This window comes from Pristiophorus japonicus, chromosome 4 (genome assembly GCF_044704955.1).
Source record: "Pristiophorus japonicus isolate sPriJap1 chromosome 4, sPriJap1.hap1, whole genome shotgun sequence".
Classification (NCBI taxonomy): domain Eukaryota; kingdom Metazoa; phylum Chordata; class Chondrichthyes; family Pristiophoridae; genus Pristiophorus; species Pristiophorus japonicus.
This window is the reverse complement of record NC_091980.1, coordinates 82,853,834-82,877,892: the sequence shown is the minus strand read 5'-3', so window position 1 is coordinate 82,877,892 and position 24,059 is coordinate 82,853,834. Positions and strand designations below refer to the sequence as shown.

Genomic DNA, 24,059 nt, shown 5'->3' with positions numbered 1-24,059 from the left:
GCCATCATTGCCCGGGAACTTAAGACGCTTCAATGTCGACATCGCTGCCCTAAGTGAGACCCGACGGGCAGGGGAAGACCAACTCAAAGAACAAGGTGCAGGTTTCACCACCTTCTGGAAAGGCAAACCAGAAGAAGAATGCCTTCTCCATGGAGTTGGTTTCACTAAGAACGAGCTGGTCGACCGCCTCGGAGACTCCCCCTGCGGGATTAGCGAATGTCTCATGACTCTCCGGCTCGCCCTATTCCGGAACCAGTGTGCCACAGTTATCAGTGTGTACGCTCCAACACTCGACGCAAGAGATGAGGCCAAAGAGGTATTCTACTCCAGCCTTGAACAATCCCTGTCCCGCATCCCTACAGACGACAAACTGATCCTCCTTGGCGACTTCAACGACAGAGTCGGTAAGGACATAGACCTCTGGGGAGGATTGATCGGCAGAGAGGGGGTAGGGAAAACCAACTCCAGCGGTACCCTGCTCCTGACAAAATAACTAGAACACGACTTTGTCATCACCAACACCTTGTTCCGCCAGAGGGACAAGTACAAGGCACCGTGGCAACACCCTCGCTCCAAGCACTGGCACCCGCGCCATGACGACAAGTCGACAACTGCTGGTCGGTCCACCGCCGAATCCATTCCGTCATCAATATTAATTTAGCCCAAAGCGACGACTGCAACAGAAGCAATGCCGGGTCACTCAAAGACCCAGCTAAGAGAACCCTATGTAGCCAGTGCCTCACTGCCAACCTGCTGACCCTCGATGACCCCGAGACGCAGAGTGCCCACAGCATTTGGTCTGCCCTCCAGGCCACCATAACCAGTGCCTGTGAAGAGATGCTCGGTCACTCAACCAGGAAACACCAGGATTGGTTTATTGAGAATGACCAGGAGATCCAGGAGCTAATAAACCGCAAGCGCAGGGCATTTCTGAACCTAAAGCTACAACCCAACTCTGGAGCAGCAAAGCAGCTCTACAGACAGCTGAAGGCCAACAAAAAACCCACGATCTAAAGAATAGATGGTGGGTGGAGAAAGCACCGGAGATTTAGCAGCTGGCCGACAGGCATGACGTGCAAGGATTCTTCACCGCAGTCAAGTCCACCTACGGCCCAAGCACCCCAGGCCCCACCCCACTGCTGACCAAGAACTGGGAGACATTCATCAAGGACACCGAGGCAGTCAGGACCCGCTGGAAGGAGCACTTGGAAGATCTCCTTAATCGAGACTCTGCCTTTGACACAAGTGTCCTCGTCTCCATCCCGCAGCATGCTACCCGCCACCATCTTGGCAAAACCCCAGCCCTGCACGAGGTAGAAAAGGCCATCCATCAGCTCCAGAATAACAAGTTGTCGGGAGCAGATGGAATCCCCGCTGAGACACTAAAGTGTGGCGGAAAGGCACTATTGGCATGAATGCATGACCGCATCTCTCTTTCGTCTGGAAGGAGGATTGGATTGCATGCCTGGAGATCTCTGAGATACCGTAATTGTGACCATCTTTAAAAAAGGGGACAAGTCCGGCTGCGGCAACTACAGAGGAATCTCCCTGTTGACGGCCATTGGGAAAGTCATCGCTAGATTCCTCTTCCAACTGTCTTCTCCCTGTGGCTAAAGAGCTCCTCCCAGAGTCACAATGCGGCTTCCGTCCACTACGGGGTACAACAAATATGATCTTTACAGCACGGCAACTGCAAGAGAAATGCAGGGAACAGCATCAACCCTTGTATATGGCCGCCTTTGAGTTGTTAACCGCGAGGGACTATGGAGCGTCCTCCTCTGTTTCGGCTTTCCCAAAGGTTTGTCGACATCCTCCACCTGCTCCACAATGACATGCAAGCCGCTGACCAACAGATCCTCCACAGACCCAATCCACATCCGGACCGGGGTCAAGCAGGGCTGCGTCATCGCGCCAACCCTCTTCTCGATCTTCCTTGCTGCAATGCTCCATGTCACGCTTAACAAGCTCCCCGCTGGAGTGGAACTAAACTATAGAGCTAGTGGGAACCTGTTCAACCTTCGTCGCCTCGCCTCCAGGCTAGATCCAAGACTTTCCCATTCTCTATCATCGAACTACAGTACACGGGTGACGCTTGCATCTGCGCACATTCGGAGGCTGAACTCCAAGACATGAACATCTACACCGAGACGTACGAAAGCATGGACCTTACACTAAACATCTGTAAGACGAGGGTAATCCACCAACCTGACCCCACCCCACCACACAGCACTGCCCCCGGTCATCAAATTCCACGGCGCAGCCTTGGACAACGTGGACCACTTTCAATACCTCGGGAATCTATTATCAGCAAGGGCAGACATCGACAACGAGGTCCAACACCACCTCCAGTGCGCCAGCACAGCCTTCGGTCGCCTGAGGAAGAGTGTGTTCGAAGACCAGGCCCTCAAATCTGGCACCAAGCTTATGGTCTACAGGGCTGTTGTGATACCCACACTCCTGTATGGCTCAGAGATGTGGACCATATTCAGTAGACACCTCAAATCGCGAGAGAAATACCACCAACGATGTCTCCGCAAGACCCTGCAAATCCCCTGGGAGGATAGACGCACCAACATCAGTGTTCTCGATCAGGCCAACATCCCCAGCATCGAAGCACTGACCACACTCGACCAGCTCCGCTGAGCGGGCCACATCGTCCGCATGCCCGACACAAGACTCCCAAAGCAAGCGCTCTACTCTGAACTCCTACATGGCAAGCGGGCAAGTGATCCCCAAGTGGGCAGAGGAAACATTTCAAGGACTCCCTCAAAGCCTCCTTGATAAAGTGCAACAACCCCATCGACACCTGGGAATTCCTGGCCAAAGACCGCTATAAGTGGAGGAAGAGCATCCGGGAGGGCACTGAGCACCAAGTCTCGTCACCGAGAGCATGCAGAAAACAAGAGCAGGCAGCGGAAGGAGCGTGTGGCAAGCCAGACTCTTCACCCACCCTTTCCGTCAACCACTATCTGCCCCACCTGTGACAGACTGTAATTCCCATATTGGACTGTACAGTCATCTGAACTCACTTTGAGTGGAAGCAAGTCTTCCTCGATTTCGAGGGACTGCCTATGGTGATGATTTGACATTGTACTCTGATGTAGTTTCAGTGGTACAAGTTTCTGCCGTGAGTTAACATTTCTTTAAAATAAGAATACATTGAAATGTATTAGCTTTCTTTGCATTTAAAAGTTTCTTAAGAAAGCACATTATATTATGTACATACATACACCAGAAGCGGTGATGTGCATATTTTTAAATTATTTTCCCAGTTTCCTAATTCTGCAATATTTGTGAACAAAGATAAGTTACTTGAGTGTCTGAGGCATCTCAAATGTTATGCGGACAAGTGTAACAGCCAATTTGTACACATCAAACTCCCACAAACAGCCATAAGATAAATAATCAACTAATCTGTTTTGGGTGGGGTTGGTTGAGGGAGAAATATTTGCCACGACACAAGTCTCCCTATCCTGTTCGAATACTGTGGGATCTTTAACACCTACTCGAGCATTCGAATAGGTAGACATTTTGTCCAAAGGACAGCACCTCTTTTTTTTTAAATGCTGCAGTATTAAACTAGCATGTAATTTCAAGTCCTGGTGCTGGATTTGACAAACAACCTTCTGACGAGAGAGAGAGAGAGAGAGCGCGTTAGGTTTGATTTGAAGAGAGCTTTTGTTTTAAGCCAATTTTATATTAACCCAAATCATTTGTCTTTCTTTTAACAGAAAATCACATCCTTGAAGATGTAAATAAATGTGTTATCGCACTCCAGGAAAAAGATGTAGATGGACTCGACCGTACAGCAGGTGCAATCCGAGGACGTGCTGCAAGAGTTGTTCATGTTGTCACGTCAGAGATGGACAATTATGAACCTGGAGTCTACACTGAAAAAGTTCTGGAAGCAACCAAGTTGTTGTCTGATACGGGTAATGATTATTTTCTTACTGCAAACCTGTTTTTCATTTCATACACTACAAGTATAACCTAGCTTGATAGGATATAGACAAACCCAAGTGCTAAATATGCATGAGCATGCATATAGTCTCCTACTCCATGACGTAAAGCAGCAGGACATACCACACTGCATCAATTCACTTCTCTCTAGTTAAAAGGCTTATGGGTGATGATCTCATCAAAATTTAGGACAAAGTCTCCAGCCTCTCAGTCGGACTCGGTGAGGTGGGGGGATTAGGCGGAGAGGATGGGGGGATGGGCAATTCCAAATATACGGTACTTCATGCAAAGCTCAAGTGTACCCCAGCTCCAAGGGTCCCGTTCTGTGTAGTACAGTATCTTGTGTAGATCACATTGTGGTTTCCATGGGATTGCTTGTGGCCTTGGTCCATAAGCTCTGGGCTGGCATATGTAAATTACCAACAATCTAATTCTATAGTGACTGAGCGTTCAAGACCCATGAGACTTTGGTGACATGGTGGTCAGAAATATGGCATGCAAGACTTGAGCCTTGTGACCAAATCCAAATAAATGAACACAATCAGCCAATAAATTTACAAGAATCTAAATAGGATGGCATGTCAACATACCCATTAGATGGGACCACATAGCTTCAGGCAGTTACTAAAACAGGTTGGATATTTTATTCATTTGCTGCTCCTAATTGAAGACTAAATGTGGGCAGTCATTCCCTCATTCCATGACGTGTACTTGATGGTGGTAGCCGTGGTTCACATTGTACTGCTCTGTGGACTGGCATGTCTGCCTTTAGTGGGACTCACTTGGGAGCCACAGCAACTACCTTTTTACTAAGGAAGTATTTAGTGAGGATAAGTAAAGGAACTGCTGGAGTCTGAAGAAAAAGCAGCAAACTAAAAATGCTGTTCGTGAGTAAGGGGCCATGTGAGGTGTTGTCTGCAGTACCCTGACATTTGTGTAAATGCTCAGAATTCAAAGTATAAAGAAGGATCTACTTGGTAAATCTACCTTTAATCTTGTGCTCCTGGTTCAATTGACTGGTCTGGATTACCACAATCCTCCTTTTCCTTGTGGCTGTTGTTTACACCCTCAGCAATTTCTAGTATCTTGTATTGTGAAAAATCTATCTAATTAAGTTTAATTAATGAATTAGTGGAGCTACTTTACTCTTGAGTAATGTCACTAATGACTAACACTTCTTCTGAACAAAGGCTGTTGCTCTGCTTCGTGGAAGTTAATGGTGATGAGCAATATTTTTCAAAGGACGTTCAATAACTGGATGTAGAGCATATGTATAAAAAGTGCAAACCATTGAAATTGTGTATATGATTAAAGCATGTATTAATGTTCTTCCATTTTCCTCATCTAGTTATGCCACGATTTACTGAACAAGTGGAAGCTGCGGTGGATGCACTTAGTGCCAATCCTGCTCAACAGCTGGATGAAAATGAGTTCATCGATGCTTCACGCCTGGTCTATGATGGCATTCGCGACATTAGGAAAGCTGTATTGATGATTAGAGTGAGTACATTTGTGTTCATGGGCAGCTTTTCTGAAAATGTTCTGTTTTGATGAGCTATTGTGACTAGCTTATTTAAAAACTCACGGCTGACAGAAAGGTTCAGTACTTGAAATAGTTAGCCATTTTTTGTGCTCGGCCCCTGTAGCAGCTGAGATCTCTTCTCACCTAATTGATCGCAGAGCAGCGACTGTACCTAGTACGTTCCTGGTCTGTAAATTTCAGCTAATCATTGGTAAACCCGCTGAAGTGGCTGTACACTACTGTTTAATTGTAGGCAGCTGTGTTTACTTTCGGGTCATACGCAGGCATGATGGGCTGAGTGGCCTCCTGTGCTGTGTCATTTTATGATTCTATACTATATGCAGTAGGGGGGGTTCTTTATCATGTTTTTTCAACAGTGGTTGTTTACTAAAAGTCAAGGAAATTGACTAATAATTTTTTTATCTTTGACTTTGTGTGTAGGCTTTCAACAGTCATTTTGAAATAATAATTCTTGCATTGCTGTGTGCTTTTGCATATAAAATCCTCTATTCACTTGGGTATCAACTGTTTTCTCAAATCAGTAAAGTGTGTTTCCCCTGGAGTACTGATTGAGGTTTTTATGCTCACCAACAGTGTGATTAGTCAAAACTTTTGAGTGTTTTTGGGCAAGGTTAACAATATTTGCAGCAAATAGAAATGTTAGCTATGTGAATTGTTGCTCTGGGTGATTATCACCACAGAGATGAAGGAGTTGGCTGATACTCAGGTTAAAGTAGCTGAAGTGTATAACTGTGTTAAATGCAGCAATTAATTTATCCATGGAACTAATACATTTCCTTTTTTTTTGTTGTAAAATTACCCTTCTCCAGAGGAACAATGTAATATCACAAGCCAAGCATTCATGACACTATTGACAGTTTCACAGATTTGACTATGTGCAGGAGTTACTGTTTAAAATGCAAAATGGTACTATTAATTCCAAGTTAAGGGAGGCACTTCGCAATCTAACATCGGGGGTTGGAGTTTCCCATTTGGGCGCAATCTGCGATTCCAGCGGCAATTGCGCCTGTTTTTAAATGTTTCTTTCCCTCAAGTTTCTGCTCAAACATATTTGCATATCGCCGAATGCAAAATCTGCTGTGAACCAACATAATTTTAAAACAAAAAATATTTCTTGGTGTATGTAAGAGTGGTAACTTGGTAAAGTTTGATAAATAAAGCTGAAAATGGGTTTATCACAAAAAATAAGCATTTTAAATCGCCTGTGAGTAACCTAATTTTAAATGACTGAAAATGACTTTTTTGAAAAAAAATATACAAAACATATTTCTAGTTAGATGGGTAAAGTAATGAGTTCCTTAGAAAATCTTAAAAATTCAATCAAAATTTCTGGAGCTTCCTCAAAGGAGTGCAATTTCCAGAAACTCCCAATGGTGATTAATTCACTCTTTGGGGCATGGCCAGTGTTGTGGATGGGATTTGCTTCTAGCGTGATTTTTAAAATTTGTTCAGAGATGTGGGCGTTGCTGGCAAGGCCAGCATTTATTGCCCTTCCCAAAATCCCCTTGCGATGGTGGTGGTGAGCCCCTGCCATAAACTGCTGCAGTCCTTGTGGTGAAGGAACTCCCAATGTGCTGTTAGGAAGGGAGTTCCAGGTTTTTGACCCAGCGACGATGAAGGAACGGCAATATATTTCCAAGTCAGCATGGAGGGGAACTTCCAGGTGATGGTGTTCCCGTGCGTCTGCTGCCTTTGTCCTTCTGGGTGGTAGAGGTCACGGGTTTGGGAGGTGCTTTCGAAGAAGCCTTGGTGAGATGCTGCAGTGCATCTTGTAGATGGTACACACTGCAGCCAGGGTGCGGTGATGGTGGAGGAAGTAAATGTTGAAGGTGGTGGATGGGGTGCCAATCAAACGGGCTGCTTTTTCCAGGATGATGTCGAGCTTCTTGAGTGTTGGAGCTGCACTCATCCAGGCAAGTGGAGAGCATTCCATCATACGCTTGACTTGTGCCTTGGAGATTGTGGAAAGACTTTGGGGAGTCAGGAGATGAGACATTTGTCGCAGAATACCCAGCTTCTGACCTCTTGTTGCCACGGTATTTGTGGCTAGTCCAGTTACGTTTTTGGTCAATGGTGACCCCCCCCAGGATGTTGATGGTGGGGGATTCGGCGATGGTACTTGAAGTGGGCGGGGGGGGGGGCGGGTGGTGGGGAGAGAGGAGATGCAGGTGTTGTGGTACACGTAGGTACATGGGTAGGACTAAGAGAGGTTCTGCTGAGAGAGTTTGAACAGCTAGGGACTAAATTGAAAAGCAGAGCCACAAAGGTAATAATCTCTGCATTATTACCTGAGCCACGAGCAAATTGGCATCGGGTCAATAGAATCAGGAAAATGAACGCATGGCTCAGAGGTTGATGTGGGAGAAGTGGGTTTCGATTTGTGCGGCACGGGCACCAATACTCGGGGAAAGAGAGAGCTGCTCCGTGGGGATGGACTTTACCTGAACTATGCTGGGACCAGAGTTCTAGCGAACCGACTGACTAGGGAGGTAGACAGGACTTTAAACTAAATAAGGGAGGGGGGAGGGGGAAAGGACAGTCGCAGTAGAGAGCAATCTAGAATGCTAACGAGGAAAGAAAACAATGCAGGAAAGTGATTGTGGTAAGGGTAACCAGATTATGCCGGGAAGGGACAAAGCAGACAAACAAGAGTGCACTAACAAATGGGGTCCAGGTAAGAAAAAATAGCTAAGACAAATAGGGCTATAGTACAAAATAATGTTAAGATGTCTAATAATGTTAAGACATTTAAAAGCATTGTATCTGAATGCACAAAGCATCTGTAATAAGGTCGACAAAGTAACAGCGCAAATAGATGTAAACGGATACGATATAGTTGCAGTTACGGAGACATGGTTGCAGGGTGACCAGGGGTTGGGAACTAAATATCCAAGGATATTCGATATTTAGGAAGGACAGGCAAAAAGGAAGAGGGGGTTGTCTGGTGGTGTTAAAGGATGAAATCAGAGCAATAGTGAGAAAGGATATTGGCTCAGAAATTCAAGATGTAGAATCAGTCTGGGTGGAGCTACGCAGCACCAAGGGGCAGAAAACATTGGTGGGAGTTGTCGATAGGCCCCCAAACAGTTGTGATAGAGTAGGGGGTGGCATCAAACAGGAAATTAGAGATGCATGTAGCAAACGTACCACATTAATCGTGGGTGACTTTACCTACATATAGACTGGCCAAACCAAATTAGTAATAATACTGTGGCAGATGAATTCCTGGAGTGTGTACGAGATGGGTTTTTAGACCAGTATGTTGAGGAGCCTACAGGGAACAGGCTATCCTAGATTGGGTATTGTGTAATGAGGAGGGGATAATTAACAGTCTAATTGTGTGGGGCGCTTCAGGGAAGAGTGACCATAACATGATTGAATTCTTTATTAAGATGGAAAGTGAAGTAATCCAATCCGAAACTAGGGTCCTAAACCTAAACCAAGGTATGAGGAATGAATTGGCTATGATAGATGGGGAAGATTCATTAAAAGGCATGGCAGTGGATAAACAATGGCTAATATTTAAGGAACGAATGCATGAATTGCAACAGTTATACATTCCTTTCTGGTGTAAAAACACAAAAGGAAAAGTGGCCCAACCATGGCTAACAAAAGAAATTAAGGATAGTATTCGATCCAAAGAGGAGTTATACAAAGTTGCCAGAAAAAGTAGCAAGCCTGAGGATTGGGAGCAGTTTAGAATTCAGCAAAAAAGGACCAAGAGATTGATTTAAGAGGGGAAAAATAGAGTATGAGAGTAAACTTGCAAGGAACATAAACAACCGACTGCAAAAGTTTCTACAAGTATATAAAAAGAACAAGATCAGTGAAGACAAATGTAAGTCCTTTACAGAGAGAAATGGGAGAATTTATAATGGGGAACAAGGAAATGGCCGAAAAATTTTATAAATACTTCGGTTCTGTCATCATGGAAGAGGACACAAATAACGTCCCAAAAATGCTAGGGAGCCAAGTGTCTAGTAAGCAAAAGGAATGAAAGGAAATGATTATTAGTAAGAAAATAGTGCTGGAGAAACTAATGGGACTGAAGGCAGATAAATCTCCAGGGCCTGATGATCTGCATGCCAGCGTACTAAAAGAGGTAGCCATGGAAATAGTAGATGCATTGGTTGTCATCTTCCAAAATTCTATAGATTATGGAACAGTTCCTGCAGATTGGAGGGTGGCAAATGTAACCGCACTATTTAAAAAAGGAGGGAGAGAGAAAACGGGGAACTACAGACCAGTTAGCCTGACATCAGTAGTAGGGAAAATGATGGAGTCTATTATAGAGGATGTGATAACGGCATACTTGGATAATATCAACAGGATTAAACAAAGTCAACATGGATTTATTAAAGGAAAATCATGTTTGACAAACAACTGGAGATTTTTGAGGATGTAACTGAAAGAATAGATAAGGGAGAACCAGTGGATGTAGTGTATTTGGATTTTCAGAAGGCCTTTGATAAAGTCCCACATAAGAGGTGAGTGTGCAAAATTAAAGCACAAGAGATTGGGGGCATTGTATTGGCATGGATTGAAAATTGGTTAACTGACAGGAAACAGACAGTAAGCGGGTCTTTTTTGGGGTGGCGGGCAGTGACTAGTGGGGTACCACAGGGATCAGTGCTTGGGGGCCCCAGCTATTTACAATATATATAAATGATTTGGATGAGGGAACCAAATAGAATATTTCCAAGTTTGCTGACAACACAAAACTAGGTGGGATTGAGCTGTGAGGAGGATGCAAAGATGCTGCAAGGTGATTTAGATAAGTTGAGTGAGTGGGCAAACACATGGCAGTTGCAGTATAATGTGGATAAATGTGAAGTTATCCACTTTCGTAAGAAAAACATGGACAAAGGATTATTTAAATGGTGATGGCTTGGGAAGTGTCGATGTACAGAGGGACCTGGGTGTCCTTGTACACCAGTCATTGAAAGCAAACATGCAGGTGTAGCAAGCAGTTAGGAAGGCAAATGGTATGTTGGGCTTCATTGCAAGAGGATTTGAATACAGGAGCAAGGATGTCTTACTACAGTTATACAGGGCCTTGGTGAGACCGCACCTGGAGTATTGTGTGCAGTTTTGGTCTCCTTACATAAGAAAGGATATACTTGCCATAGAGGGAGTGCAGCGAAGGTTCACCAGACTGATTCCTGGGATGAGGCATACTGTCGTATGAGGCGAGATTGGGTCGACGAGGCCTGTATTCACTAGCGTTTAGAAGAATGAGAGGGGATCTCACTAAAACGTATAAAATTCTGATTGGGTTGGATAGACTGGATGCGGGGAGGATGTTTCCCCTGGCTGGGAAGTGTAGAACAAAGGGTCGCAGTCTCAGGATACAGGGTAGGAAATTTAGGACCGAGATGAGGAGACATTTTTTCACTGAGGGTGGTGAACCTGTGGAATTCTCTACCACAGAAGGCTGTGGAGGCCAAGTCACTGAATATATTTTAAGAGGGAGATAAATAGATTTCTAGAAACAAAAGGCATTAAGGGGTTTGGGGAAAAAGCAGAAGTATGGTGTTGAGATAGAGGATCAGCCATGATCATATTGAATGGCGGTGCAGACACAAAGGGCTGAATGGCCTACAACTGCTCCTAGTTTCTATGTTTCTATGTAATGCCATTGAAACATAGAAACATAGAAAATAGGTGCAGGAGTAGGCCATTCGTCCCTTCGAGCCTGTACTACCATTCAATAAGATCATGGCTGATCATTCCCTCAGCACCCCTTTCCTGCTTTCTCTCCATACCCCTTGATTCCCTTAGCCGTAAGGGCCATATCTAACTCCCTCTTGAATATATCCAATGAACTGGCATCAACAACACTCTGCGGCAGGGAATTCCACAGGTTAACAACTCTGAGTGAAGAAGTTTCTCCTCATCTCAGTCCTAAATGGCCTACCCCTTATCCTAAGACTGTGTCGCCTGGTTCTGGACTTCCCCAACATCGGGAACATTCTACCCGCATTGAACCTGTCCCGTCCCGTCAGAATCTTACTTGTTTCTATGAGATTCCCTCTCATCCTTCTAAACTCCAAATGTATAAAGGCCCAGTTGATCCAGTCTCTCCTCATATGTCAGTCCAGCCATCCCGGGAACGAGTGGTGAACCTTTGCTGTACTCCCTCAAAATAGCAAGAACGTCCTTCCTCAGATTAGGAGACCAAAACTGCACACAATATTCCAGGTGAGGCCCCTAGTACAACTGCAGTAAGACCTCCCTGCTCCTATACTCAAATCCCCTAGCTATGAAGGCCAACATACCATTTGCCGTTTTCACCGCCTGCTGTACCTGTGTGCCAACTTTCAATGACTGATGAACCATGACACCCAGGTCTCGTTGCACCTCCCCTTTTCTTAATCTGCCGCCATTCAGATAATACTCTGTCTTCGTGTTTTTGCCCCCAAAGTGTATGACCTCACATTTATCCACATTATACTGCATCTGCCATGCATTTGCCCACTCACCTAACCTGTCCAAGTCACCCTGCAGCCTTTTAATGTCATCCTCACAGCTCATACCACCACCCAATTTAGTGTCATCTGTAAACTTGGAGATATTACACTCCATTCCTTCATCTAAATCATTGATGTATATTGTAAAGAGCTGGGGTCCCAGCACTGAGCCCTGCGGCACTACACTAGTCACTGCCTGCCATTCTGAAAAGGACCCGTTTATCCCGACTCTCTGCTCCCTGTCTGCCAACCAGTTCTCTATCCACGTCAGTCTATTACCCCCAATACCATGTGCTTTGATTTTGCACACCAATCTCTTGTGTGGGACCTTGTCAAAAGCCTTTTGAAAGTCCAAATACACCACATCCACTGGTTCTCCCTTGTCCACTCTTACTAGTTACATCCTCAAAAAATTCCAGATTTGTCAAGCATGATTTCCCCTTCATAACTCCATGCTGACTTGGACCAATCCTGTCACTGCTTTCCAAATGCGCTGCTATTTCATCCTTTAATAATTGATTCCAACATTTTCCCCACCACTGATGTCAGGCTAACCGGTCTATAATTACCCGCTTTCTCTCTCCCTCCCTTTTTAAAAAGTGGTGTTACATTAGCTACCCTCCAGTCCATGGGAACTGACCCAGAGTTGATAGACTGTTGGAAAATGATCACCAATGCATCCATTATTTCTTGGGCCACTTCCTTAAGTACTCTGGGATGCAGACCATCAGGCCCCGGAGATTTATCGGCCTTCAATCCCAAAAATGTCCCTAACACAATTTCCTGCCTGATAAGGATATCCTTCCTCCTTCTCACTCGACCCTCGGTCGCCTAGTACTTCCGGAAGGTTATTTGTGTCTTCCTTCATAAAGACAGAACCAAAGTATATGTTCAATTGGTCTGCCATTTCTTTGTTCCCCATTATAAATTCATCTGAATCCGACTGCAAGGGACCTACGTTTGTTTTCACTAATCTTTTTCTCTTCGCATATCTATAGAAGCTTTTGCAGTCAGTTTTTATGTTCCCAGCAAACTTCTTCTCGTACTCTATTTTCCCCCTCCTAATTAAACCCTTTGTCCTCCTCTGCTGAATTCTAAATTTCTCCCAGTCCTCAGGTTTGCTGCTTTTTCTGGCCAATTTATATGCCTCTTCCTTGGATTTAACACTATCTTTAATTTCCTTTGTTAGCCACGGTTGAGCCACCTTCCCCATTTTATTTTTACTCCAGACAGGGTTGTACAATTGCGGAAGTTCATCCATGTGATCTTTAAATGTTTGCCATTACCTATCCACCGTCAACCCTTTAAGTATCATTTGCCAGTCTATTCTAGCCAGTTCACGCCTTAAACCATCGAAGTTACCTTTCCTTAAGTTCAGGACCTTATTCTGAATTAACTGTGTCACTCTCCATCTTAAAGAATTCTACCATGTTATGGTCACTCTTCCCCAAGGGACCTTGCACAACAAGATTGCTAATTAGTCCTTTCTCATTACACATCACCCAGTCTAGGATGGCCAGCTCTCTAGTTGGTTCCTCAACATGTTGGTCAAGAAAACCATCCCTAATACACTCCTCCACCGCATTGCTGTCATTAAGGGGAGGGTTGGACTCTTGCTTGTTGGAGATGGTCATTGCCTGGCACTTGTATAGTGTGAATGTTACTTACCACTTATCAGCCCAAGCCTGAATATCGTCCAGGTCTTGCTGCATGCAGGCATGGACTGCTTCATTTTCCGAGGCGTTGCAAATGGAACTAAACACTGTGCAATCATCACTTATGACCGTTTATACATAACATAAGAAGCAGTAGTAGGCGATAAGGCCCCTCGAGCCTGCTCCGCCATCAATAAGACCATGGCTGATCTGATCATGGACTCAGCTCCACTTCCCTGCCCGCTCTCCATTACCCCTTATCCCCTTATCGTTTAACAAACTGTCTATTTCTGTCTTAAATTTATTTAATGTCCCAGCTTCCACAGCTCTCTGAGGCAGCAAATTCCACAGATTCACAACCCTCAGAAGAAATTTCTCATCTCAGTTCTAAATGGGTGGCCCCTTATCCTAAGATCATGCCCTCTAGTTCTAGTCTCCCCCACCAGTGGAAACATCCTCTCTGCATCCACCTTGTCAAGCCTCCTCGTAATCTTATACGTTTCTATAAGATCACCTCTCAATCTTTGAATTATAATGAGTAGAGGCCCAACCTACTCAACCTTTCCTCATAAGTCAACTCCCTCATCCCCGGAATCAACCGAGTGAACCTTCTCTGAACTGCCTCCACAGCAAGTATATCCTTTCGTAAATACGGAAACCAAAACTGCATGCAATATTCCAGGTGTGGCCTCACCAATACCCTGTACAGCTGTAACAAGACTTCCCTGCTTTTATACTCCATCCCCTTTGCAATAAAGGCCAAGACTCCATTGGCCTTCCTGATCACTTGCTGTACCTGCATTCTATCCTTTTGTGTTTCCTGCACAAGTACCCCCAGGTCCCACTGTACTGCAGCACTTTGCAATCTTTCTTCATTTAAATAATAACTTGCTCTTTGATTTTTTTTCTGCCAAAGTGTATGTCCTCACACTTTACATCATTGTACTCCATCTGCCAAATTCTTGCCCACTCACTTAACCTGACTTTGTCCTCCTACAGCCTCTATAAGGGGATTTAATAATGGGAAATGTGGAAATGGCTGAGACCTTAAACAATTATTTTGCTTCCGTCTTCACAGTGGAAGACACAAAAACCATGCCAAAAATTGCTGGTCATAGGAATGTGGGAAGGGAGGACCTTGAGATGATCACTATCACTAGGGAGGTAGTGCTGGACAGACTAATGGGACTGAAGGTAGACAAGTCCCCTGGTCCTGATGAAATGCATCCCAGGGTATTAAAAGAGATGGCGGAAGTTATAGCAGATGCATTTGTTATAATCTGCCAAAATTCTCTGGACTCTGGGGAGGTACCAGCGGATTGGAGAGCAGCTAATGTAACGCCTCTGTTTAAAAAAGGGGGCAGGCAAAAGGCAGGTAACTATAGGCCGGTTAGTTTAACATCTGTAGTGGGGAAAATGCTTGAAACGATCATTAAGGAAGAAATAGCGGGACATCTGGATAGGAATAGTGCAATCAAGCAGACGCAGCATGGATTCATGAAAGCGAAATCATGTTTAACTAACTTACTGGAATTCTTTGAGGATATAACGAGCATGGTGGATAGAGGTGTACCGATGGATGTGGTGTATTTAGATTTCCAAAAGGCATTCGATAAGGTGCCACACAAAAGGTTACTGCAGAAGATAAAGGTACGCGGAGTCAGAGGAAATGTATTGGCATGGATAGAGAATTGGCTGGCGAACAGAAAGCAGAGAGTCGGGATAAATGGGTCCTTTTCCGGTTGGAAATCAGTGGTTAGTGGTGTGCCACAGGGATCGGTGCTGGGACCACAACTGTTTACAATATACATAGATGACCTAGAAGAGGGGACAGAGTAGTGCAACAAAATTTGCAGATGACACTAAGATTAGTGGGAAAGCGGGTTGTGTAGAGGACTCGGAGGCTGCAAGGAGATTTGGATAGGTTAAGCGAATGGGCTAAGGTTTGGCAGATGGAAGTGTGAGGTCATCCACCTTGGGGGAAAAAAAACAGTAAAAGGGAATATTATTTGAATGGGGAGAAATTACAACATGCTGTGGTGCAGAGGGACCTAAACTCTTTGGTTAGTTTGCAGGTGCAGCAGGTAATCCGGAAGGCAAATGGAATGTTGGCCTTCATTGCGAAAAGCAGGGAGGTGTTGCTGCAACTGTATAAGGTATTGGTAAGGCCGCACCTGGAGTACTGCGTGCAGTTTTGGTCACCTTACTTAACGAAGGATGTACTAGCTTTGGAGGGGTACAGAGACGATTCACTAGGCTGATTCGAGAAATGAGGGGGTTACCTTATGATGATAGATTGAGTAGACTGGGTCTTTACTCCTTGGAGTTCAGAAGGATGAGGGGTGATCTTATAGAAACATTTAAAATCATGAAAGGGATAGACAAGATAGAGGCAGAGAGGTTGTTTCCATTGGTGAGGGAGACTAGAACTAGGGGGCACAGCCTCAAAATACGGAGGATCCAATTTCAAACCGAGTTCAGAAAGAATTTCTTCTCCCAGAGGGTTGTGAATCTGTGGAATTCTCTGCCCAAGGAAGCAGTTGAGGCTGGCTCATTGAATGTTTTCAAGTCAAAGATAGATAGATTTTTAAGCAATAAGGGAATTAAGGGTTATGGGGAGAGGGCGGGTAAGTGGAACTGAGTCCACGACCAGATCAGCCATGATCTTATTGAATGGCGGAGCAGGCTCGAGGGGCTAGATGGCCTACTCCTGTTCCTAATTCTTATGTTCTTATTATGTTCTATGTCCTCCTCACACACTACCCATCCTCCCATTTTTGTATCGTCAGCAAACTTGGCTATGTTACACTCGGTCCCCTCTTCCAAGTCGTTAATATAGATTGTAAATAGTTGGGGTCCCAGCACTGATTCCTGCGGCACCCCACTTGTTACTGATGGAGGAAAGATCATTAATGAAACAGCTGAAGATGGTTGGGCCGAGGGCACTGCCCTGAGGAATTCCTGCAGCGATGTCCTGGGCTGGGATGATTGATCTCCAACATCCACAACCATTTTCCTTTGTGCTAGGTATGACCTCAGCCAGTGGAGAGTTTTCCCCTTAACTCCCCAGTGACTTCAATTTTCCTAGCTCTCCTTGATGCCACACTCTGTCAAATGCTGCCTTGATGTCAAGGGCAGTCACTCTCACCTCACCTCTGGAATTCAGCTCTTTTGTCAATGTTTGGACCAAGGCTGTAATGAGGTCTGGAGCCGAGTGTTCCTGGTGGAACCAAACTGGGCATCGGTGAGCAGATTATTGTGAATAAGTGGCACTTGATAGCACTGTCGATGACACCTTCCATCACTTTGCTGATGATTGAGAGTAGACTGATGAGGCAGTAATTGGCCAGTTTGGATTTATCCTGCTTATTTGTGGACAGGACATACCTGGGCAGTTTTCCACATTGTCGGGTAGATGCGAGTGTTGTAGCTGTACTGGAACAGCTTGGCTAGAGGCGCAACTGGTTCTGGAGCACAAGTCTTCAGCACGACAGCCAAGATGTGGTCGGGGCCCATAGCCTTTGCTGTATCCAGTGCGTTCAGCTGTGTGTTGTTATCACGTGGAATGAATTGAATTGGCTGAAGACTGGCTTCTGTGATGGTCGCCTAGTACTTCCGGAAGGTTATTTGAGTCTTCCTTCATAAAGGCAGAACCAAAGTATTTGTTCAATTGGTCTGCCATTTCTTTGTTTCCCATTATAAATTCACCTAATTCTGACTGCAAGGGACCTACATTTGTCTTCACTAATCTTTTTCTCTCCACATATTTAAAGAAGCTTTTGCAGTCAGTTTTTATGTTCCCTGCAAGCTTACTCTCGTACTCTATTTTCCCCCTCTTAATTAAACCCTTTGTCCTCCCCTGCTGAAGTCTAAATTTCTCCCAGTCCTCACATTTGCTGCTTTTTCTAGTCAATTCATATGCCTGTTCCTTGGATTTAACACTATCCCTAATTTCCCTTGTTCGCCACGGTTGAGCCACCTTCCCCGTTTTATTTTTACTCCAGACAGGAATGTACAATTGTTGAAGTTCATCTGTGTGATCTTTAAATGTCAGCCATTGCCTATCCACCGTCAACCCTTTAAGTATCATTCGGCAGTCTATCCTAGCCAATTCACGTCTCATACCATCGACGTTACCTTTTTTTCCAATGGGCGTGAAAACGGGACTTCACTGCAGAGTCATTGTAGAGATGATCACTGCTACCGATGCTGTTATGGACAGATGCATCTGCGACTGGTAGATTGGTGAGGACGAGATCAAGTAGATTTTTCCTTCGTGTTGTTTCTTACCACCCGCTGCAGGCTCAGTCTGGCAGATATGTCCTTCAGGACTCCGCCAGTTCAGTTAGTAGTGGTATAGTGGTACCACCGAGTCACTCTTGATGGACACTGAAGACCCCCACGCAAAGTGCATTCTGTACCCTTGCTACCCTAAGTGCTTCTTCCAAGTGATGTTCAACCACCCAAGTGGAGGAGTATTGATTCATCAGCTGAGGGAGGGCAGTCGGTTGTAATCATCAGGTTTCCTTGCCAATGCTTGACCTGAAGCCTTGAGATTTCATGGGGTCCAGAGTCAATGTTGAGGACTCCCAAGGTCACTCCCTCCCGACTATACCACTGTACCGTCACCTCGGGTGGGTCTGTCCCGCCAGTGGGACAGGATGTACCCAGGGATGGTGATGGAGAAGTCTGGGATATTGGCTGAAAGGTAGTATTCTGAGAGTATGATTATGTCGGCTGTTGCTTGACTAGTCTTTGGGACAGCTCTCCCAATTGTGGCATAGGTCCCCAGAGTTTAGTGAGGAGGACTGGGTTGGGTGTGCCGTTGTCATGTCCGAAGTCTGTGCTGAGGTCAATGCTGCATGGGCCATCCGGTTTTACTGTTTTGTTTTCTGTAGCGGTTTGTTACAACTGAGTGGCATGCTAGGCCATTTCAGAGGCCAGTTATGAGTCAACCACATTGCTGTGGGTCTGGAGTCACATGTAGGCCAGACCAGGTAAGGGTGGCAGAGTTCCTTCCCTAAAGGAGATTCATGAACCAGATGGGTTTTTAGACAATCCAGTTTGTTTCACGGTCACCATTAGTGACCCTAGCTTTTATTCCAGATTTTATTTTTTAATTTAACTGAATTTAAATTCCACTGCTGCCGGCATGGAATTTGAACTTGTGTATCCAGATTATTAGTCCAGACCTCTGGATTACTAGTCCCATAACATAACCAATATGCTACAGTTCCTGGTTTTTAAAAAGCGCAAAAGATCGTGGGCGTAATTAGCGCTTAAAATTCTGCAATCTTTTGTGCTAGTTACGCCGATATTTGGGGAATTGCGCAGTAAAAAAAATAGCACAATTGAGCATAAACTCTAGGCCTATATGCTGATATGGAGGGGGAAATGGCTTTGTCGATTTACATACTTGATGGAGAAACCTTATAAGTTGGGTTGTACATTGGAAAAGCCATACTAATACTGGCAATAGTTTGTGCTCATGGTGTCTTAATCTTCCTGTAGTCAGATTAAGCAATCAGATGTTTTTTTTGGTGGTTTTGAAATTCACCTTCAGTTAAAAATATTTTGTTTATTTTTGTGTCTCGCTCGCCCTCTATCTGTACCATGTGGATTGTTGAGATGAAACGGCTTTATGTTGCAATCTTGTAATTTCCTTATTTGGGGTAATAGCCTTTTCATGTGTATATAAATGGTTATTTGTGGCTAAAAATTGAGACACTATCAAGATCTAAAGTGCTTCCTTTTTTTTTAAACCTGTTGTGTAGGAATTATTCGAAATGAGTAGATGTAGGAAGACATGCTGTTACAGGTTGAGTGTCCGAAATTTGGAGTTCCAAAATACGGAATGTTCCGGACAACGGGCCGATCCGTGACGGAGTCTGAACCTGCTGACCTCTCCCCCGCCAACCTCGCCCCCCCCAACTACCTACCTTGGCCCAGGCGTTTCCGGACTCGGGACATCGGAAAGATATTCCGAAATCCAGAAATACCTGGGCTTCGGCGTTTCCGGATTCGGGATGTCAAAGACTTTCCGAAGTCCAGAAATACACAAACTCCGGAACAACCTCGGTCCCGAGGCTTCCAGATTTTCGATGCTGTACCTGTACTATAAAATAGCAGCTATTGTGTGTCAGAACGTGATGATCTTTAAACACTGTCAAGGCCTATCACAGTGCCGCTAACAGAAATGAATGGTACTGCAGGTACTTGAAGTTTTTAATGAAATATGCACCCATCTACTAAATTTAATATATAATGTATTTTTAGCATTCAGGAGAGGCCAGCATGATTTGCTCTGCTTTCCCAATGTTTACATCTTAATACTACCATTTTTCCGCTCTAGACTCCTGAAGAATTGGATGACTCTGATTTTGAAACTGAAGACTTTGATGTGCAAAGTAGAACTAGTGTCCAGACACAGGAAGATCAGCTTATTAATGGACAGAGTGCAAGGGTAAGTTTCCTATTTCCAGAATAAGTTCACCATTAACTTTATCTGTGGTTGATACTTAGCTCACTTAAAAAGTTACCTTGTGTTTGTACTTCCAGCTTTCAAATACCAAAATGTTGGCTGGTGAGAGTGTTGCATTGTATGTTTATGGGGATGAGCTGGCAGCTGTACAAAGTTGCTAATCAGACTAAAATTTACGAACCATAAAATTCAGTGGGATGGTTAATAAACTGCTGCATAACTAATTGATGAAAAAAATATATACAAGCCAAAGCATGTTGTTGGTAAATTACTTGTAACTTAACAGTGTTGCCTAGTTGGAATAGAAATCTCTCATTAAAAAAAAATCTTATTTTATATTTGAAAAATTGCTTTTTCATTTTGCGTGCACGTATTTTTAAAAGTGACTGTGGGAAATAGGGTGCAGAATACTGTCCTCCTTTATCTTCTGGGAATTTGGTTTAAATGCAGCCAAGGCAGATGGAATGTCAGTGACAGCTGTTGGGATCCGAAGAATGAGTTTGGGCAGTTTTAGTACAGTTCCCAAAGGACAAGTCTACAGTGCTCAGCTGTGCTGATTTTTGGCACCAACTGCCACTATTGGAAAATGGCTGTTTTGCCGTGTATGGGAAATGAAAATGTCATAAGTAAGTAAGTACTGCGCTTCTGAAGCTGGGGTTGAGGTATCTTATCCAAATAAGGGAAGTACGGTAAAGCATCAGCAGGACTTTCAGCCTAGACATTCAGACCAGTTAGCAGAATGATATTTAACCATTAGTGGGAATTGTAGAAGGCAGCCAAAAAATCTGCATGTGCTGGTATGTTGCATGTATGGGCAGTGATATACATGTACACATACATACAACATACCTGCATGTGCAGTTTTAAATCTTAAAATTATGATTTGGTTTGTTAGTTTATTAATGGTGAAGCACTTGAGTACAGTGTGAGTAAACCCATTATACTGCCAGTGCAAGGAAACATTAACCATTCTGGCTGGCAGCAGCTGGCATTGTAAACTTTTGAAAACTGTTGGGTTGTGCAAAATTGAACCATTTACAGTGGTAAATAGGAGCCAAACAATGCATTCATTCAACTTTAATTTGCTGCTGTAAATGTGGTATGAGTGGAATATCGAAAAGCAGTCAGTCCCAGCAACTGAATAGATTACGCAAATGAAAATATTGAATAGCTGTGTATTGCTCTGTCTTAACACAAGTATTAAATCCAGGATACACATTGGATAGCAGTTTGTGAAGAAGATTTATAACTGTATTTTTTTTAAATTAAATTTAAGAATAAATTTTGAGGAATTCCTTTGTGATTGCAAGCAGCGGAAGCATGTTGTAGGAATTTCATGGCGGATATTGTTAAATTAATATGTAGAAAACATTTCAAAATTTTGATTCCTAAAAAGTCTTTCCAGAAAATGCCTTAAGTTGCCTTTTGCTAATGAGTCCTGAGGTGGCAACATTTTTTTTCAAAGCTGAAGCTACGGGCCCAAGTTTCGAGCCGCGCCTAGAACGGCGCAGTCCCGACCTGGACGCCCGTTTTTCGCGCCACAAAATGTGGCTAAAAAAAACCTCCAGATTCTCCACCTCCCTGCAGGTCCTCTGGCCCTCGGCGCAGCGCAGCAGGAGCTGTAGTGGGCGGAGCCAGGTCCCTGCGCTGAAAACTGCCGGGACCTCTGCACATACGCGCTACAGTGGGCACGCATATGCAGTGGCTCCAGGCGCCCAAAACTGTGTGGGAGGGGCCGAAGCACGCAGCCCCTAGCCCTGGCTGAATGGCCTCACTGGGGCTGCGTGCATAAGGCTCCTCCCAAGCCCAGCTCCTGCTTCCTCCCGACCCGACTCGACTCACGCTTCCCGCCCCCGACACCGACCTGACTCCCGCCTGGCCCCCCGGACTGGACCCGACCCGACTCCCGCTCCCCCCCCCCCACCCCGACTCCCGCTCCCCCCCTGCCGGACCTGACCCGACTCCCGCTCCCCGGACTAGACCAGACCCAACTCCCGCTCCTCCCCACCCCCTCCGCCTCTGGACCGGACCCGACACCGAACCGACTCTCGCTTCCCCGCCTCCGGACCGACCCCGACCCGACTCACGCTCCCCCCCTGCCCCCGGACTGGATCCGACCTGACCTCCCTCCCCCCAACCTGATCTCCCCCTCCCTCCCTACCCCCGACCCGAACCGAACTGACCTCCCTCCCACCCACCCCCACCCCCGACCCGCGCTCCCCCCCCGACCCGACCCAACGCCACCTACCTGTAAATCTGGTGCTGGGGACGGGCCCTGCCCGAAGTCTCGGGCCCGGCCCATTCAGCCTCCCTCTCCCTTCTCCTTTCTCTCTTTCCCCCCCCCCCCCCCCCCCCAATCTCCTTCCCTTCCCTCCGATCCGTCTCCCCCCTCCTCCCCCCCCCCGTCTCCACCCTCCGCCCCCCGTCTCCGCCCCCCCGCCCCCCGTCTCCGCCCTCCGCCCCCCCCCCGTCTCCTTCCCCCGTCTCCTTCCCCCGCCTCCTTTTCCCCCGCCTCCTTTTCCCCTCCCCTTCCTCTCCTCCCCTCGCTGTCAGAAACACAGACACTGACAGACAGAGAATGAGAAACACACACAGACAGAGAGATAGAGACACTGACAGAGACACACTGGGGGGGGGGGGGCATCCCAGCACGCTGTTGGAGGGCTCCCGGTGCTGCAGTCGGTAAGTAGAAAATGTTTTTTTTATTGATTTTTTTAAAAAAAATTATTAATTTTTTTTGATTGATTTATTGGTTGATTTACTGATGTATTTATCATTTATTATTGATGATGGCTCTTTATTTGTAAAACTGAAATGTTTAATGTTTGTAAACTTCCCTTTAAACCCCCCCCCCCACCATTCCCTACGCCTGATTTGTAACCTACGCCTGATTTTCTAAAGTGTAGACAAGGTTTTTTCGAGCATACAAAAATCTTCACTTACTCCATTCTAAGTTAGTTTGGAGTAAGTTTTCACTGACGAAACTTTGAAAACAGGCGTAAGTGGCCGGACATGCCCCCTTTTGAAAAAAAAATTCTGTTCCCAAGTGAAACTGTTCTAACTGACTAGAACTGGAGCAAACTAAATGACGAGAATTCTGATTTCTAAGTTACTCCGTTCTACACCAGTTGCTCCTAAAAAATCAGGAGCAAATCATGTGGAAACTTGGGGCCTACATTTCAAAGCTAAAATTGACTGGCCATATTTTTAGAAAAACACTAAATAGCTGATGACTAGGTTGCAGACACATTCCTGGGATGTGGGCATTACTGGCAAGGTTGGCATTTATTGCCCATCCCTAATTGCCCCCGAGAAGGTGATGCTGAGCCACCATTTCAGAGGGCAGTTAAGCATCAACCACACTGTGGGTCTGGAGTCACATATAGGCCAGACCAGGTATGGATGGCAGATGGGTTTTTGCAACAATCCGATAGTTTCATGGTCACCATTACTGATACTAGCTTTTTATTCCAGATTTATTTAATTAATTGAATTTAAATTCCCTAGCTGGTGTGGTGGGATTTGAACTCTCATCTCTGGATAATTAGCCCAGACCTCTGGATTACTAATCCAGTATCATAACCACTGTGCTATCATTCCCCAGTGAACATAAAATAGCTGGAGTTATTATCCAGTGGTAATTTAAAATTTATTGAATTGTGTGCTGGAGAAATAAATATTTTTCCACTATGCCTCTACTGGGCAGCTTAAATGTGTTATTTGAGGTGTATTTTTCAATTTACACTGCCATAGCACTGTACCTAGATCCCAGCCTCTCAAAAAAATCCTTATTATATCAGATCTCTCTTACATCAGTGTGATGCTTCTATTCACAAACTCATTCCTAACTGCCTCAAAGTGAGTTTGCCAAATTGGTACCAATTAGTGTGAAATGTGGGGCAGTTTGATGCTATGTTCTCTTCCACTGGGAATGAGACGAAGTGCATTAC

General features: G+C 45.1%; 1 protein-coding gene across 1 annotated transcript in view; it reads left to right on the top strand.

The window, feature by feature from the left end:
• Window positions 1-24,059, top strand: part of ctnna1 (catenin (cadherin-associated protein), alpha 1) — a 197,386-nt gene that overhangs the window by 149,246 nt on the left and 24,081 nt on the right. Inside the window, exons 12-14 of the mRNA XM_070878385.1 lie at window positions 3,732-3,932; window positions 5,309-5,460; window positions 19,981-20,091. Coding sequence (XP_070734486.1) covers window positions 3,732-3,932; window positions 5,309-5,460; window positions 19,981-20,091 — 464 coding nt within the window. The remainder of the gene's footprint in view (window positions 1-3,731; window positions 3,933-5,308; window positions 5,461-19,980; window positions 20,092-24,059) is intronic.